We start from the raw sequence: 11,409 nt of genomic DNA, 5'->3' as shown, positions 1-11,409 counted from the left end.
AATCGGAGCGCAGGGGCGTGCAGAGTCTGTTTGGCGTGGCGCGCGATTTCCATTGTGGTCATGTCGCTGTATGCTGTCAATAACTCTTTACGTCACCACCAGTCAATATTGTCTCCCTCCATATGTTAAAAGAAAGATTACAGTAGATTAATCATAAACCCAATTTCTAGCTGTTTTATTTGCTTGGCCACACTTCCAACCAGTAATTCAGCAAAAAAAGTAAGAACAGTCAAGTCCAGACGCCAAATAGGTCTACAGTAGTTAGACCGTAGTATTGATTACAACAAGGCCTAGACTATCAGCTCTTAATGATTTTTTTTGTAAAACGTGATGCCTTTTCATGTTTGCTATCTATGCCCAACCAGACCAGACGTCTGGCATAGAAGCTCTCTGACTTTGCTATTTTAAGGGTTCATGTATAAGACATCCCTACTGTTCTTATTACAAGTGAAACGTTGGACTGGAAGAAACGTTGGACTGTAGTCTATTTGGCATGAGATGCAGTCTTCAATGGCAGTGTCGCCTATAAATAAGCCTGATTTTTCCAGTCGCTACCGCTAGATGGCAGTGTAATGCTGTTTTCTGACGGATTACACTGTAACATCTCAGTAGCCCAGTCACATACATTATTCTCAACATCAGAAGAACGACAGATGCAAACCATGAGATGGCCTTCAGGGGTAAAGTGGCCGACACGAGGGTAAGAGGACTGTTTACTCGGATTTTACACTCACGTGCAGCCGTGGGTCAGACATGGGCGCTGTTATAATAAAATACGAAATCATCAGGTGTCGTTGTTGGCGACTATGAAACATAAGCTATCAGCCTATCATTTCTATTCAGCGACTGATATTTCATTTATCGTGAATGGCAAATGCAACAGATAATGATCACTCAGTCTGTGCAAATGAAGGTCTTCTGTCCTCTGCTGCTCCCCCGCAGTGCGCATCCCCTGCAGAGTCTGTTGGAGTTCTGCCATGGGAGCTTTTACACCTGCTGAATGATCCACGGTTCAGTTGACAGTGCTGTCACGGCTTTGCTACAGTGTCTTGGCGGCTGATTTGAGTATAGCCTAGGTCTATGATGTGCGATATATTATTATTGGGATGAATGACTCTGACTCTCTCGATCTCTTTCTCTCTTTCTTTCTCTCGATCTCTCTCCCCCAGACAGTGCTTGTGCACATGCTGCTGTGCCTCGTCATATTCTACTCTCTCTACTACATGATTGGGAGTGTGTGTTTCGGCGCGTTCAGGTGCGACACTTTTCTTTTCCTCTCTCTGCGTGCACGTGTGGTTATTGGGTAAGTGACCTTGCTGGAACGGTGAGCTGTCCTCAGGCGGCTTCTATAAACCTGGTGCTAGGTGACAGAAGAGAGGGGGAGGGATTCGTGGAATACACAGCAACTATTGGTCTGTTTTTATTGATTGGAATGACAGTCAGTTTCAACCACCCTGGTTCCCTCCTAGCTCCTTTTGAATATCATGTTTGTTTGTTTGTTTGTTTTATCTGCTGCTCTTCTGTTTGCATTCAGGTTGGATCACTTTGATGGACTTATTCCCTTTGACTTTAAGACTGAACCAACCAATTTGGAGTCCAACTCCAAATACCTGGGTGAGTGAAGATGTGTATGGTAGTGTGTGTGCATGTCCTCTACATATGGTTAAGGTCTTATATTGTTGTTCCAGTGAACCTGCTGTCCATGGAGTTGACCTATTTCTGCAGTGGTCTGCTGTTTGCAGCCGTGGTGAGGAGATGGGTCTGGGACTACGCTCTCACAGTCACACTACTGCACGTACTGCTCACCAGCATGGGTGAGACACACACACACATACACACAGAAATGCATACACATGCCTGAACTCACTCACACACACACACACACACACAGGCTTAACTCAGAATAATCCCTTGCTGGCAGAGCAGAGTGCTCAGGGCCAGCTTTGATGACATCATGACAGGACGGGAAGTGGCGTTAGAGTTGAAAAGCAGCTGGGCCCAAAACAAGGCACATATATTGACCCTATCCCATGGTCTTCTTTAATTCCCCTTCCTCATGTGTAAGGATTGGATGGGTCTAGCTCTAAAGCAATACGATGTACACTCCCCATCCTTAGTTCTGTGTGGCATATTACCTGTTTTTAATGTGTTTGTAATATGTGTTTGTAATGTTTGTGTTTCAGTGATGTTGGAGTTTCCCTTGGTATGGCAGTGGTGGCTGGCCCTTGGTAAAACCTGTACCTCACTCACACATGTTCTGTTTTATTGTGTGAAACCTACTGAGGAGTTATAGATGAGTAGTTAGTTATGTCTCTTCTTTATTAATGGTTTTGTGTGTGTGTGTGTGTGTGTGTGTGTGTGTGTGTGTGTGTGTGTGTGTGTGTGTGTGTGTGTGTGTGTGTTTTGTTTGAAGGCAGCGGGTTGTTTCTGATGATCTGTAACGGTCAGCTGATAGCTTACTTCACCTGCCAGAGTGACCAGAGTTACCCCACCTTCAACAGCTACTGAGTACACACACACACACACACACTGACTAGAGTTCTTTGCAGTGAGTCCGGTGGAAATGGAGGGAAACCAAATGTTCCTGTTGACTTGGTTACCTGTTTGATTGTTGCACATTGTTTCTGTTGGACCGGCTTCCCAGACACCAATTGAGCCAAGTGATTCTCCAATGAGCAAGCTTTTGAGTCCAGGAAACAGCTCGTATATGTAATATCTGTAGTATGTAATATCTGTAGTATGTAATATCTGTAGTATGTAATATCGGTGGTATGTAATATCTGTAGTATGTAATATCTGTAGTATGTAATATCGGTGGTATGTAATATCTCTGGTATGTAATATCTGTAGTATGTAATATCTGTAGTATGTAATATCTGTAGTATGTAATATCGGTGGTATGTAATATCTCTGGTATGTAATATCTGTAGTATGTAATATCTGTAGTATGTAATATCTGTAGTATGTAATATCGGTGGTATGTAATATCTCTGGTATGTAATATCTGTAGTATGTAATATCTGTAGTATGTAATATCTGTAGTATGTAATATCAGTGGTATGTAATATCTCTGGTATGTAATATCTGTAGTATGTAATATCTGTGTTCTCTATGAATGTTAATCTTATGCCAGACAATGTTAATCGTGTAATTTATCATCTTAGAACTATTAAACCAGCTGTAACCTCGCACACCTGGGCTGACTCTACACACACACACGTTCTTATCACATCTTGGTTTAAGCATAACCTTTACCAAGTATTGTTACTTACCCTAACCTCAACCCTTACCTCAACCACAACCCTTATCCTAACCCTAACCTTAACCACAACCATTACCCTAACCTCAACCCTTACCTCAACCACAATCCTTACCCTTACCTCAACCCTTACCCTAACCTCAACCACAATCCTTACCCTAACCTTCTCCCTTTGACCCAAGGTGCAGGAGGCCAACTCCAGGTAGCTCCGGTTCAATTTAACCACTGGTTCTAACACGGCCTGAGCCACCGTTCTCTGTGAGATATAAACAATCTGATACATGATAGGAAAATGCATTTTAATTTACTCAAAACACAAATAATATCAGAATGATATCAGGGCTCTGTGACTCTAACCTCAGCCGGAGACATATAGGAGAACCCTGGGAAGGCTCCATTGGCCACGTCTCCCAACATGTCACTCAAACCGAGGGAGGCGGGGGCTGGAAGAAGTGTGAACTCTGGGTCAAAATACCGCATATCACACGGACCAGACTGAAAGAGAGAGGGAGGGAACGAGTGACCAGACACACATTCAGGTAGTCACAGATCCAAACTGACCCATAGCCCCTATAAAACACACACACACTCACCAGGTTGGGAATGAATGGGGGAGGGACTTTCCTGGCTAGCAGGTCATCCCAGTTGATGGACAGGAAGAAGGTGTGGCCCTGCAGCTCAGCCTACAAACAAAGTGAGACAGCACGTCAATGTGTGTATGGGTGTGTGTGTGTATGTGGACTTGCATGCATGTGTCAGCACTCTGTGCCAGGTGGGGTAATGGGGGGTGCTTAACAAGGTCATATTCCCCCCCAAGGCGATTGGTACAGTCTCTCTCCAGCAGGTTCTGCAGCAGAGTCCAGGCAGACTGGGACACACTTCTATGGAGCTGCAGGGGGGCGTGAAGGATGTTCTCAAACATCTCGGCCTTACTGCGACTGTAGAACGGGGGCTGAGGAAGAGAGAGAGAGAAAGAGAGAGAGAAAAGAAGAAAGAGGAGAGAGGGAGCCAGATAAGTGTGCAGTGGATAGAATATGCTAGTTGAAAAGTAGCTGAAAGAGAAACACTCACCAGTCCATGAAGCATCTCATAAAGTACACTCCCCAGCCCCCACCAGTCCACAGCTCCACAGCAGGTGTGGCCTAACAGCACCTCTGGCGCCAGATACTCAGGGGTTCCACAGAACGTTTGCATAGTCCCACCCACAGACATGCCCTCTTTACACAGCACGAAATCCGTCAGAACCACATGACCTCCACTGTCCAATGGGGTGTTCTCTGACTTCAGGTCTCTAAGGGGGAGTACCGAGGGTTAAATCACTGTGAGGAAAATGCGCCCTCTCTCATTGTGTGTGTGTGTGTTTGCGCACCTGTAGACTATGTTGAGGGAGTGTAGGTAGCCCAGGGCTGAGGCCATCTCTGCAGAGTAGAATGTTGCTCTGGGCTCCGGGAAGGCTTCCTCCCTCTGGAGATGAGATGGTAGAACAGCTCTCCTCCATTGATGTAGTCCAGTTCGAAGAAGAGAGTGTGAGAGGTCTGGAAGGAGAAGTGGAGCCCCACCAGGAATGGATGCTGCAGTCCCTTCAGCAACACACTCCTCTCTACCATCACATGTCTCTGCTGGAAGGAGAGAGAGAGAGAGGGATAGATAATGGATATAATTTAATGGAAATTAATGGAATGGAAATAGAATGAAATGGAAATAGAATGGAATGGAAATAGAATGGTGTCACGGCTGTTGAAAGGAGGTGCAGCATGGTGAGACAGGTGGGAAAAAAAGGCTACCTAAGTATGGTTCCCAATCAGAGACAAAGATAGACAGCTGTCTCTGATTGGGAACCATACTTAGGTAGCCTTTTTTCCCACCTGTCTTTGTGGGAAGTTGTGGCTGAGTCAGGTTGGAGACCTGCGCCAACTCCCTGGGCTTACCGTGGCGAGCATGTGACTGGTCAGGCCCCGTGCTATGGGTTGATGCGCACTTGTCGAGGCTGAGCATTCACAGGCCAGTGTGCTCGGTGCCAGCGTCCCGCATTTGCCGGGTGGAAGCGGGCATCCAGCCAGAACGCCTCCAGCGACGACGGTCGCCAGTCCGGAACCTCCAGCGATGACGGTCGCCAGTCCGGGGCTTCCAGCGACGACGGTCGCCAGTCCGGGGCCTCCAGCGACGACGGTCGCCAGTCCGAAACCTCCAGCGACGACGGTCGCCAGTCCGGAACCTCCAGCGATGACGGTCGCCAGTCCGAAACCTCCAGCGACGACAGTCGCCAGTCCGGAACCTCCAACGATGATGGTCGCCAGTCCAGAACCTCCAGCGACGACAGTCGCCAGTCCGAAACCTCCAGCGACGACAGTCGCCAGTCCGGAACCTCCAGCGACGACGGTCGCCAGTCCGGAACCTCCAACGACGACGGTCACCAGTCCGGAACCTCCAGCGACGACGGTCGCCAGTCTTGGGCCCGCAACGAGGGTGCCCAGTCCGAGGCCCGCAACAAGGGCGCCCAGTCCGGGGCCCGCAACGAGGGCGCCCAGTCTGGGGCCCCCAACGAGGGCGCCCAGTCCGGGGCCCGCTACGAGGGTCCCCAGTCCGGGGTCGGCGGCGAGGGTCCCCGCACCAGAGGTGCCACCAAAGTGGGGTGAGCCAGCGGTGGAGCGGGATCTGCGTCCCGCACCTGAGCCGCCGCCGCGGATAGATGCACATCCAGACCCTCTCCTATAGGTTTAGGTTTTGTGGCCGGAGTCCGCACCTTTGGGTCACGCCCTGACCTTAGAGATCCTTTTTATGTCTCTATTTTGGTTTGGTCAGGGCGTGAGTTGGAGTGGGCATTCTATGTTTTGTGTTTCTATGATTTTCTATTTCTGTTTTGGCCGGGTATGGTTCTCAATCAGGGACAGCTGTCTATCGTTGTCTCTGATTGGGAACCATACTTAGCTACCCTTTTTCCCACCTGTGTTTGTGGGAAGTTAACTTTGTTTGATGGCACATAGCCTTAAGCTTCACGGTTTGTTTTGTATTGTTTATTGTTTTGTCGGCGTCTTTTCAAATAAAAGGAGAAAATGTACGCTCACCACGCTGCACCTTGGTCCAGTTCTTCCTTCAGCCGTGACAAATGGAATGGAAATAGAATGGAATGGAAATAGGATGGAATGGAAATAGGATGGAATGGAAATAGAATAGAATGGAAATAGAATGGAACGGAAATAGAATGGAACGGAAATAGAATGGAATGGAAATAGAATAGAACAGAAATAGAATAGAATGGAATGGAAATAGATTGGAATGGAAATAGAATAGAATGGAAATCGAATGTAACGGAAATAGAATAGAATGGAAATAGAATGGAACGGAAATAGAATGCAATGGAAATAGAATGGAATGGAAATAGAATAGAATGGAAATAGAATGGAATGGAAATAGAATAGAACGGAAATAGATGGAATGGAAATCGAATGTAACGGAAATAGAATGGAACGGAAATAGAATGGAACGGAAATAGAATGGAATGGAAATAGAATAGAACGGAAATAGATGGAATGGAAATAGAATGGAATGGAAATAGAATAGAATGGAAATCGAATGTAACGGAAATAGAATAGAATGGAAATAGAATGGAACGGAAATAGAATGCAATGGAAATAGAATGGAATGGAAATAGAATAGAATGGAAATAGAATGGAATGGAAATAGAATAGAATGGAAATAGATGGAATGGAAATAGAATGGAATGGAAATAGAATAGAATGTAAATCGAATGTAACGGAAATAGAATAGAATGGAAATAGAATAGAACGGAAATAGATGGAAGGGAAATAGAATGGAATGGAAATAGAATAGAATGGAAATCGAATGTAACGGAAATAGAATAGAATGGAAATAGAATGGAACGGAAATAGAATGCAATGGAAATAGAATGGAATGGAAATAGAATAGAATGGAAATAGAATGGAATGGAAATAGAATAGAACGGAAATAGATGGAATGGAAATAGAATGGAATGGAAATAGAATAGAATGGAAATCGAATGTAACGGAAATAGAATAGAATGGAAATAGATTGGAACGGAAATAGAATGCAATGGAAATAGAATGGAATGGAAATAGAATAGAATGGAAATAGAATGGAATGGAAATAGAATGGAATGGAAATAGAATAGAACGGAAATAGAATGGAACGGAAATAGAATAGAATGGAAATAGAATGGAATAATAGATACTTCTTTCTTCCTCAGTATGACCTGTTCCTGTAGAACCTTTACAGCGTACATACTTCCACTCTATCTGTGTCTCGCTAACACCACCTGCAACAAGATAAATACATCACCAACACAACAAACACACACCGGCCTACTCATAAACACACACACACGTAAAGGGACACACACACTTGCTCCCACCGTCCCAAAGCTTCCTTTGCTGATGACCTTCAGGTAGTGGATATCAGAAGGCTTCACCCTGGTAAACATGACAACAGAGCAGCATGAGTGTGAGGTCTGATGATTTCCATTGGCTATGGGCAACTCAAGGAAAAACTCCTGGCCATAACTTTGGGGTACTCACCGAGTCTCCTCCAGCAAACTTGGCAGACGCTGATAGAGAGATAAAAGGACGGGGGGGGGGGGGGGTAGATTTGGGTCAGACAGAGATTATATAAACGGGTCATAGGTGTCCTGGCTGTATGCCTATAAATACTCACCAATGTTCCCCCCTCTCTCTCCTCTCTTTCTCTCTCCTCCCTCTCTTCTCTCTCCTCTCTTTCCCTCTCCTCCCTCTCTTCTCTCTCAGGCTCTCCTGCAGCAGGATGGTCTGGACGTCTAGGCTTCACAGAGACAACATGGACAGTGTGTTAGGTCTATGTGTGTCTATGTGTGTCTCTGTGTTAATTATAACATAATACGTTATTTTAGATCATCAATATGGAGTACAATCATTACTACAGTAAGTTGCTGAAAGATTTGGTGGTCGGACACCAGTTTGTGCAGGAAGTTGCTGAAGCCCCCTTTCTTCCCTTCAAGCAGAGATGAAACACAGGAGAGGGTTTTTACATAAGACTATGTCAGTATCAATATCAGTAGGCTCTCAAAGTGTCGATATAACTAAACTCACTATAAAGGAGCTGAAAATCTAATGAAAAACATTGAACGGAAATGAAGGTCAAAAAACCTCTAGTAACATGATGTAAGACATCAAGGGTGTCATACATGCTATTCAATGACATTAACAATGTGTTATACACTATATATAGAAAAGTGTGTGGACACCCCTTCAAATTAGTGGATTTGGCTATTTCAGCCACACCCGTAGTTGACAGGTATATAAAATCGAGCACACAGCCATGCAATCTCCATAGACAAACATTGGCAGTAGAATGGCCTTACTTAATAGCTCAGTGAATTTCAACATGGCATCGTCATAGGATGCCACCTTTCCAACAAGTCAGTTTGTCAAATTTCTGTCCTGCTAGAGCTTCCCCGGTCAACTGTAAGGGCTGTTATTGTGAAATGGAAACGTCTACGAGCAACAACGGCTCAGCCGTGAAGTGGTAGGCCACACAAGCTCACAGAATGGGACCACCGAGTGCTGAAGCGAGTAGAACGTAAAAATCCTCTGTCCTCGGTTGCAAATCTCACTACCGATTTCCAAACTGCCTCTGGAAGCAACATCAGCACAAGAACTGTTCGTCGGGAGCTTCATGAAATGGGTTTCCATGGCTGAGCAGCCTCACACAAGCATAAGATCCCCATTCCCAATCGGCTGCAGTGGTGTAAAGCTTGCCGCCATTGGACTCTGGAGCATTGGAAACAAATTCTCTGGAGTGATGAATCATGCTTCATCATCTGGCAGTGCAACGAACAAATCTGGGTTTGGCAGATGCCAACACTACCTGCTCCAATGCATAGTGCCAACTGCCAACTGTAAAGTTTGGTGGAGGAGGAATAATGGTGTGGGGCTGTTTTTCATGGTTCGGGCTAGGCCCCTTAGTTCTAGCGAAGAGAAATCTTAACACTACAGCATACAATGACAACTTTGTGTCAAAAGTTTGAGGAAAGCCCTATTCCTGTTTCAGCATGACAATGCCTACGTGCACAAAGCGAGGTCCATACAGAAATGGTTTGTCAAGATTGGTGTGGAAGAACTTGACTGGCCTGCACAGAGCCCCGACCTCAACCCTATTGAACACCTTTGGGATGAATTAGAATGCTGACTGCGAGCCAGGCCTAATTACCCAACATCAGTGCCCAACCTCACTAATGCTCTTGTGGCTGAATGGAAGCAAGTCCCAGCAGAAATTTTCCAACATCTAGTAGAAAGCCTTCCCAGAAGAGTGGAGGCTATTATAGCAGCAAATGCAGGACCAACTCCATATTAATGTCCATGATTTTGGAATGAGATCTTTGAGGAGCAGGTGTCCACATACTTTTGGTCATGTAGTGTACCTGTTATTGACAATGCTTTATAACACCATAATAACACATTATAGCAGTTGGTGAGAAAAGGTGTTAGGCCACCGAGCATTCAAACACTAGAATCTGAAAACACATAGTTGTAACTACATTCATAGAATTCCATGGAATGTCAAATTTACCAGTAAAAAATGACACAAGCCCTTTCATTTTGGCATAGGACATTCTGCGCCTTGGCTGCATAACTCCCATCTGGATGAAATAATAATGTCCAGTAAAAGGAGCGAACAAACTGAGATGTTCTTTAACTCTGGTGGCTGTGTCTGAAGAGTTCAGCACCACTGACAGCACACGCTCGGCAGGCAGGCTATTTACAACAATCTCACACACTCTCCCGTCAAAAGACCTCTCTGACTCTCTGACATATGCCTAATTGAGTCCAAGGCACTCCTGTAGGCTACATTATTGTGTGGGCATTGGGCTCAAGTCACTCATCCACGAAATCCTGACAGGGGCTCCTGGGCGCCCGAGTGTACTGTCGAATCAACGCTCCTATCAATGGAAGACCTTCTAAAACTTTGTAAGAGCTCTGCATGGACAGACACTGTGCTACTGCTTTGGGGAATGTGTGTATATACGTGTGTGTGTGTGTGTGTGTGTGTGTGTGTGTCTGTGTGGTAGATACTCTGGTTCCTCTAAAGGGTCCTATATCCTGATAAATGAACTCTGCTGACAGAACACACAGACGGGAGATCAATAGTGACCAATAGTTTCCACTGACCATTCAGAAAGACAGACCAAATAGAAAAAAAGAGACAAGGAGAGACAAATACACACAATGAGTCACAGCAGGGGCTGTAGGGTAAGAGTACGACCGTGCTGTTTTCCAAACTACCCCAGAAAGTTACACAGGTCAAGGTCAGAGGTCATCTGCTTTGGTCCAGATACAGGTACACTCTGTTCAGAGTCACTACAGACTGTAGGCTTTACAGACCTGCCTGAGGAGGAATGACTACTGTAGATTTACCACGCTCAACGTTGACCTGATCTATGACCTCTGACATTTAACCTTCCTCTCATTGGCCATTTAGAGAACACACTCTTGCACGCACGCGCACACACACACGCACGCTGACAGGTCTGTATTCTGTGTATGCCAAAGAGTGTATCAATATTACATAATATAATAAAACAAATCATGTAATTCATTGCATATTGGTGTTTTTTCACTATAGATGGCATCATGAGCAAGGAAAATTGTGCGGATATATTGAAGCAGCATCTCAAGACATCAGTCAGGAAGTTCTGACGTCCATGGGGGGGGAGTGTCCATGGGGGGGAGTGAGCAGGTGTCCATGGGGGGAGTGAGCAAGTGTCCATGTGGGGGAGTGAGCAAGTGTCCATGTGGGGGAGTGAGCAAGTGTCCATGGGGGGAGTGAGCAAGTGTCCATGTGGGGGAGTGAGCAAGTGTCCATGTGGGGGAGTGAGCAGGTGTCCATGGGGGGAGTGAGCAAGTGTCCATGTGGGGGAGTGAGCAAGTGTCCATGTGGGGGAGTGAGCAAGTGTCCATGGGGGGAGTGAGCAAGTGTCCATGTGGGGGAGTGAGCAAGTGTCCATGTGGGGGAGTGAGCAGGTGTCCATGGGGGGAGTGAGCAAGTGTCCATGGGGGGAGTGAGCAAGTGTCCATGTGGGGGAGTGAGCAAGTGTCCATGTGGGGGAGTGAGCAAGTGTCCATGTGGGGGAGTGAGCAAGT

At 45.9% G+C, this 11,409-nt stretch overlaps 1 protein-coding gene and 1 pseudogene across 5 annotated transcripts; one reads left to right on the top strand and one right to left on the bottom strand.

The window, feature by feature from the left end:
* Window positions 1–568: 568 nt before the first annotated feature.
* On the top strand, window positions 569–3,191 carry LOC110508040 (putative transmembrane protein 244). 4 transcript variants are annotated; one of them, XM_021588512.3, is made up of 6 exons: window positions 569–700; window positions 1,170–1,255; window positions 1,535–1,614; window positions 1,689–1,814; window positions 2,184–2,228; window positions 2,418–3,191. In XM_021588512.3, the coding sequence occupies exons 1-6, from the start codon at window positions 668–670 to the stop codon at window positions 2,429–2,431; spliced, it is 384 nt and encodes a 127-aa protein (XP_021444187.1). In that variant the 5' UTR covers window positions 569–667; the 3' UTR covers window positions 2,432–3,191. The 4 variants fall into 4 exon arrangements, with proteins under 4 accessions (XP_021444187.1, XP_021444179.1, XP_021444164.1 ...); XM_021588504.3 differs by having other exon boundaries at window positions 1,170–1,303; XM_021588489.3 differs by having other exon boundaries at window positions 1,170–1,303; window positions 2,414–3,191.
* Window positions 3,192–3,562: 371 nt separating this feature from the next.
* On the bottom strand, window positions 3,563–10,720 carry LOC110533650 (serine/threonine-protein kinase Sgk2-like; annotated as a pseudogene). Its single transcript, XR_016483587.1, has 11 exons — window positions 10,684–10,720; window positions 8,190–8,260; window positions 7,949–8,071; window positions 7,813–7,841; window positions 7,650–7,707; window positions 7,470–7,553; window positions 4,629–4,878; window positions 4,331–4,550; window positions 4,056–4,211; window positions 3,853–3,942; window positions 3,563–3,754 (listed from the first exon to the last, which is right to left on the bottom strand). The product of XR_016483587.1 is annotated as a serine/threonine-protein kinase Sgk2-like (transcript).
* Between the last annotated feature and the right edge of the window lie 689 nt (window positions 10,721–11,409).

Source organism: Oncorhynchus mykiss, chromosome 2 (genome assembly GCF_057628025.1).
Source record: "Oncorhynchus mykiss isolate SJ-2025 chromosome 2, ASM5762802v1, whole genome shotgun sequence".
Taxonomy (NCBI): domain Eukaryota; kingdom Metazoa; phylum Chordata; class Actinopteri; order Salmoniformes; family Salmonidae; genus Oncorhynchus; species Oncorhynchus mykiss.
The sequence above is the reverse complement of the archived record's forward strand: the minus strand, read 5'-3'. Positions and strand labels throughout refer to the sequence as shown.

Coding starts and splice junctions, on each gene's coding strand:
- LOC110508040 (XM_021588489.3), top strand. CDS start 668: ATGGCCTTCAGGGGTAAAGTGGCCGACACGAGG. Junction 701..1,169: donor GTAAAGTGGCCGACACGAGG/GTAAGAGGACTG, acceptor TCTCTCCCCCAG/ACAGTGCTTGTGCACATGCT. Junction 1,615..1,688: donor GTCCAACTCCAAATACCTGG/GTGAGTGAAGAT, acceptor TTGTTGTTCCAG/TGAACCTGCTGTCCATGGAG.